Below are 7,153 nucleotides of genomic sequence, written 5' to 3'. Positions count from 1 at the left end.
TAATGCAGTGATTACTTTCTATTGGTGTTCGCAAGTTTCTCCCGAATGCTATATTGACCACCATTTCTGAACTGTTCAACGTTTTCATGCAAATTTGTTCAAGGACTATAAATGTTAAAGACATGAAGGTTGCTCAACAAGACCTTATTTTAATCTTGTGTAAAATGGAGTCCATATTTCCTCCAGTATATTTTGACATAATGATTCATTTGGTCCTTCATTTGCCTGAAGAAGCAATTTTGGGTGGACCTGTTTTTATTAGGTGGATGTATCCATTTGAAAGGTACATGAAAAAATTGAAGAACTACGTAGGAAATAAAGCACGTTCTGAAGGGTCGATAACGGAAAGTTACGTTGTTGATGAGGCTTTGACATTTTGTTCAATGTATTTCAAGGGGGTTGAAACAAGGTTTAACCGTCTTGATCGCAAGGTTGTCCCACGAAAGCTTTCTGTGTTTCAATCTCAATGTCGACCCATTACAAAAGCCAATCTCTGGCCTCTTGATCGCGCATCTCGTGAATAAGTAGAGTGGTATATATTCAACAATTCACCTAAAATTCAAGCTTACTTAGAGTGAGTTTCTTTTTTTATTAATTTTTTTTCGCCTGAAATTTCAATCAATCAATTTAAATCTATTTGATTTTACAGTGAACACTTGGAAGTGATCTGACAAAACTACCTGAATGGAGATCATAATGTTTTACACAAAAAAACATTTTCGTCCGTGGTTTCACAAGAAGGTGAATATAGATGTGTAGTAAATATTTATTATCTTAAGTGATATTTGTCATTCTCTAATGAGGTATTTATTTTTATAGATATATGACTTGCACAAGTTTGGATCATTAGAGAATGACGAAGAGTTGCTAGCTTTAGCATCTGGGTCTGATCACTTAGGTACTTACTATATGAAGGTTGTATTGCGAATGAAGTTCTATTTATGGCTACCAAACGAGATGAGAAGAGGAGCACACAAAATAGTGGAGTGTTTGTGGTGGGAACAAAAGGTTTTAATTATTACGACACCCTTACTGAAGTACTAAAGTTAACCTTCACTGGTGTTTACTCTGTCACATTATTTAAGTGCAAGTGGTACAATACAGATCCAAGACGGAAGAAAACAATCGTCGAGAACCTTATCACTAGTATTAATGTTAGTGGTGAATGGTATAAAGATGACCCATACATACTTGCTAGTCAAGCAAAGCAAGTGTTTTATCTCGATGATTTATTGAGAGGGAAACATTGGAAAATAGTTGAGAATGTAAATCATCGACAAATTCGGTACATCGTGGATGATGATGCTAATGTCGAATTTGATTTGGTACACGGCACCAACTCATCCAATTTTGTGTTAACTGTTAATCTTGGGGAGTAAATTTTGCTACGTAATCAACCTCCGATGGACATTGGCACTGAACCAAGTTTGCATGTCAACGAAGATGATGCAACATGGACAAAGAAGATGCTACTGAAGAATCTGACGATGAAATTTTAGTTGACCTTTTTGAAGATGATGTGAACGATAATTTAATTAATAATGATAGTGATATGGATGATTAATTTTCAGACACTTTATTTTGTAATACATACAATTATTAATTTCAAGTTGACTTTATTAATTTTAAATTATTGTTACAATTACTAATATATAGAATATTTTGTTTTTTTTTTTTAAAAAAAGTAATGTCAGCTGATGTATCAATTTATCATGGTGGAGATGGGGGTGGTACCAATCCACTAGACCCTAGGAGGGTACCGTCGACATGTGAGTCGACTCCACCACCAAGAAGAAAGGGACGTAGCCTTGCTACCAACCTTAACGTTTAACAAAAAAGGCAGGATGCAGGAAAACCATTACCATTAAAACTTGATGCCGTGACAGGCAAAGTGATTGGTACAGAGAACCAAGCTTTTGTACGTCAAATGGGTGTTGAGGTCACAATTACGTTGACAGGACACTACTTGAATTTTAATGATATACCTCAACACTTTAAAGACCAAATTGTACAAAAAATGAAGGTAAAACATATTAACAAGTTTAATGTTGCAAATATTTAATTTCAATTAATACATAATTCTTTAACAAATACTATTTGTTTTGTAGTATTTTTACGATATTCATGGCCATCTTGAGCCTGAAAGATCAAATGATTTGGCAAGTGTCATTGAAGCTGTACCTGATCACTACACTACAGAGAGCTGAAAGCAAATCATTGACTTATTTTTGAGCCCAAAGTTTATTGCGCGATTAAATAAAAACAAGAAAAATAGAGGGGATATGAAGTATTTGTCAACGCAAGGCACAAAGTTGATGGCAGCGTCTCGTAATGAATTTGTAAGTAAAATTGTTAACTTTCTATTAGCAATTTCTTTTACTAATAACACAAACTAACCCTATTTTTGAATAGGACGTCCCTGAAGACTATGCAATTCATACTTGGAAAAAAGACCACCTTAGAAAAAGAATGGAAGACACTTGGATTAGCGAGACATGCAGAGAAATACATGTAAGTTTCAATTTTTTTAATAATATTTTTAAAATTAATGCATGGTGGTATTATTGTGTTTCTAATATTTTATTTGATCAGGAACAAATGCTTGAAGAGGTTGCTAACATGACGTGAACAGAAAATGATTCAAGCGATGGATCTTCTAGCAAATACAAGCAATTTCAAACTATGAATAAAGTTCTTGGGAGTCGATCGGACTATCAAAGAGAAGTGGATTATAAATTGAAAGACAGCTCAGAAATAAGTTCTAGTCCTCAAAGTCGAGCTCAATCACAAGGCCTTACTCCATCCATTAGTCCGGAAGATATAGAAGTCTTCGCTGAGTTTATGTTAAAAATGCGTGATAAGATTGATCGGTCTGGCACCTCCAGTGATGCTTCTCTGCATGACCCACGGTTTGACAATAATTTACAAAAAAATTTACCATCACAACTGCAAGGTAGTGCATCCAGTTCAGCCCCCCCTCCAATGTCAGTGCCACAACAACAACAACAACAACAACAACCACGATCGCGTCAGATGCCTCAGTTCTTTCAACAACAACAACAAAATTCTCCCAACATGTCTGCTGGCTCCTCACAATCGCCTCATTTACATTACATTTCAGGCAGGGCCGGCCCTAGGCATAGGCGGGCTAGGCCCGCGCCTAGGGCCCACACTTTCCGGGGGCCCAAAATAAAAAAAATAAAAAAAATTATTTAGGCTTTTATTTAAGTAAAATTTAACTGTATTATAAGCAACAAATATTCATAGCTTAGTTGGTTGAGGTGGATGGCATAATGTCTAAGGTCATGGGTTTAATCCCATAACACTCTTCTTTTGATTATTTTTTTATATATTTTTGAGGGCCCCAAAATTTACTTCGTCTTGGGCCCATATATTTTCAGGGCCGACCCTGTGTTCAGGCATGCTTCACAGTCTCCTCCTATATTTTTTTCTGTATGCCGCAAGAGGATCTCAGACACAACAACCTATAGTTGGCCATTTTGGAGACTCATCCCAACAACAATACCCTATATATGGTCAATTTGGATCATCCCAACAATAACCTGTGTACGGTCAATTTGGGTCATTGTTGCAGCAACAACCTGTGTACGGTCAAATGGGAGGATCTCCCCAACGGCCTATGTATGGTTAGATTTTCAGTGCGCAGAGTCAGCAACAACATCAACAACAACAACAATAGCAACCTACTTTGGTTCGCCCGCACACTCGACAATTTGTGGAGATCTTACCTACACCGCAGATTGGACAACCTTATTACCCTACCTCGCTGACTCCTCAATCTCGTGATAATCCCGACAGTTCAAGACTTAGCTCGAATGCAGATGAATTTATGGAAATTATTGATTTGAACAATGAGAATTAAGTTTTTTAAGTTTTTTAATTTTGTAAATTTTTATTTTTTAAAGTTTATTTGAAGACATTTCCTAATTTTATTTAAGATAATAGTTTATATTGTTATGGACAAATTAATGTTAATGTTTGATTTCTTAAATTTAAATTCTAATTAATAATATATTTATAAAATAATCATTATATATAATTATAATTAATTTTATTATATAAATATTAAAAATAATAAATTTTTTTATATAAGAAAATATTGGCATGTGGTCAACCGATATCAATGTGTCAGCGTGTAAAAGTGCAGACACTAGTACCGGCAAACCCTACTGCTATTAATCCACCGGTATTAATATTATTACCGGCAGAAGTTCATTTTGGCTGCTAATAGTCATTAATAACGACCAATTAATACCGATGAATAATTACCGGCGAATTCCGCCGGCAATAATTAATACCGACGGTTTGGATATTTATTACCGGCGGATGTCTCCGCCGATACTATGGGAAATTCTTGTAGTGTAAAAACTATCTCTATTAGGCACTTTATAGCTTAGGCTATAAGAGCAATTCCAGTATCTCCAACCATGCTTTCTAAACATTTTTTAGTTAAAAAAGAGAGTGAGCTCTAAAAAAAAGCTCCAACCGATGTATTTTATGTTACTAGAATGTATTTTACGTATGTATATATATCGATAAAAATTTTAATTTTTTGTTTTTCTGATTCAACCAATGAATTTTTTTTTTTAATTTTTGGTTAAATAAATAGAAAAGTAGTTAATTATTAATTCATAGTTACCGAACAGCCAAAAAAAAATAAAAGATAAAACACAATCAAAAGAGTATTGCTACCAATGGTGCTTAACCCTTTAGACAGTGGAGCCAGCCACAAATAATAAGGGGGTAATTTTTTTATTTTTTTTGATAAAAATTACTTATAAAAAATATTGTTTTTATTATAAAAAAAATATAAATTTTATAGAGAAAAAAGTAGATATATGAGAATAAATATGAAAATATGTAAAAATAAAAATAAAAAAATGTAAATTTATATAGACAAAATTATAATATGTGATAGCAAAACTAAAATGAAAAATTAATATTATGGGGGAAAAAATATATATATAATACATACAAAAAATAAATTTGAAAAAGTTGAGTAGGGTAATGCGTCCCCACATGATCCCATGTCTTCTGTCCTTTTGCATTGACTAGCAATAATCTCTAAACATTATTATGTTAAACTATATAAAATCCGATACTAATTACACCACTGGTACCTTTCAACATTTGTGCAAGCATAAAGTTCTCGTTAGAGCATATAGAATATTGTAATGGAAGGAATTGATAACAACTCTGTGAATATAGCGCCGGCAAAGAGCTGTTGATATTTGTATGTCGTTACCTTGTTTTGTGAAAATGCTACGTACGAAGATGGTTAGTGTAGAATTAATAATTAATTAATAATGACTTGGATTCAATTAAGAATCAAGTTAGAAGCCATGCACTTTCCCAGAAATTACAGCATCTAATAGGCCAATATAGCCCTATGTATAATTAACCATATGTTATAATGTTCCATGGTCCAACCATTCTTGACCAAAATATAATTTTTAAAAACTTTACACTCCAATTGGATAAATAATATACACATATGAGTATATTGGTCAAGTCAAAAATGAAGATATATAGCACGCCAAACTAAGCAGACCCACCCACCAACCATGCAAAGTTAGAAGACACGCACATTTGCACTAGTAGGGAAAGCAGCTGATGATATATTATATATATAGTATAAATAAGAGAGATAATTCCCCATATTCGAAATCATCACTTCTACTTAATCACTACTCTCTACCATTGATCATAATTCACTACCACAATATATAGCCCATATTGGATATTATACTTCTTAAGCTTATTTCTAATTTCATCTAAACATTTCAATATTATTATTGCCATGTCTCCTCAACTCAACACTACTGAATTTTTGGTTGTAAAGGAGGAAGTTGAGCTTGTGAAGCCATCCAAAGCCACACCTTCGGAAGTTCTCTCTTTGTCCACTCTTGACAATGAGGCCAACCTCGAATGCTTCTCCAAAGCCATCTACGTATACAAGGCCCAACATGATCACACTAATGGCGTCGATCCAGCTGAGATGATCAAGCAAGCTGTCTCTGATGCTCTCGTCTATTACTACCCTCTAGCCGGGAGACTCAAACGGCTAGACCACGATGGAAGGCTTCAACTCACTTGCGACGCTACTGGTGTTCCCTATTTGGTGGCCACCGCCAACTGTCGTCTTTCCTCGCTTAATTACTTGGACGATATTGATTTCGAGATGGCCAAGAACTTGGTCTTCCCTTCTCCTACAAGCGATTGCCCTTTCGTCCTACAAGTCACTCGATTCTCTTGTGGAGGTTTTACCATTGGGTTTGGAATATCTCACATGGTCTCCGATGGTTTTGGGGCTGCTCAGATCTTCAAGGCCTTGGCTGAGCTTTCCAAAGGCAAAGAGCTCTCAGTGAAGCCGGTATGGGAAAGAGAGAGACTTGTGGGAACACCCATCAAAGAGTCTCTCAAGCTCAGCATGAGTCATCCTGCTACGTCACCATACATGCCCTCTTCTGACATTGTAGATGAGATCTTTTACTTAAAGAGTGATACCATGAAGAGACTCAAAGATGAGATAATTAGTGGTGGTTCTCCCAGTAATGTTACTACCTTTGAAATACTTGCAGCCTTTGTTTGGAAAGCCAGACTGAGAGCCTTAGAGCTCAATCATGATGGAAAAACATGTTTGTATTTCGCTACAGGTTTGAGAAAGCTCATAGACCCTCCTTTGCCTGAAGGGTATTACGGGAATGCATTTTTGACCTCTGCAGTGGAACTCACTGGCAGAGAACTAGAAGATAAATCTTTATCTGAAATTGTAAATATGATAAAGGAGAAGAAGAAGGATGTTTTGGACAACAACTACATCAGAAAATCTATTGATATTTGTGAGACCAAACTAGCCAACCGTGATAATCCAAAAATTAAGGCTACGGGAGCACTCATGGCATTGACTGATTGGAGGAATTTGGGGTTAGTTTCAGATGAGTTCGGATCAGGATGGAATGTTGAAAACGTGACATCGTTGCCGTGGGACTGTTTTGGGTCAGTAGATTTGTGCACCTTTTTGCCTGCTCCAAAATCTGATCCTTCATTAAAAGGTGGAGTTGGGATATTGGTCTCTCTTCCGAGGCTAGCCATGCCCAAGTTCAAGCAAGAGATTGATTCTCTCAACTAA

At 35.6% G+C, this 7,153-nt stretch overlaps 1 protein-coding gene across 1 annotated transcript; it reads left to right on the top strand.

The window, feature by feature from the left end:
- The first annotated feature begins 5,821 nt into the window (after positions 1–5,821).
- Positions 5,822–7,153, top strand: LOC115720414 (spermidine coumaroyl-CoA acyltransferase-like). The gene has a single exon (XM_030649563.1). It carries the CDS (start codon positions 5,822–5,824, stop codon positions 7,151–7,153), a length of 1,332 nt encoding a protein of 443 aa, XP_030505423.1.

The sequence above is a fragment of the Cannabis sativa genome, chromosome 2 (genome assembly GCF_029168945.1).
Source record: "Cannabis sativa cultivar Pink pepper isolate KNU-18-1 chromosome 2, ASM2916894v1, whole genome shotgun sequence".
Taxonomy (NCBI): Eukaryota; Viridiplantae; Streptophyta; class Magnoliopsida; order Rosales; family Cannabaceae; genus Cannabis; species Cannabis sativa.
Note: the sequence above shows the minus strand (reverse complement) of the source record. Positions and strands in the feature narration are given on the sequence as shown.

Coding starts and splice junctions, on each gene's coding strand:
- LOC115720414 (XM_030649563.1), top strand. CDS start 5,822: ATGTCTCCTCAACTCAACACTACTGAATTTTTGGTTGTAAAGGAGGAA.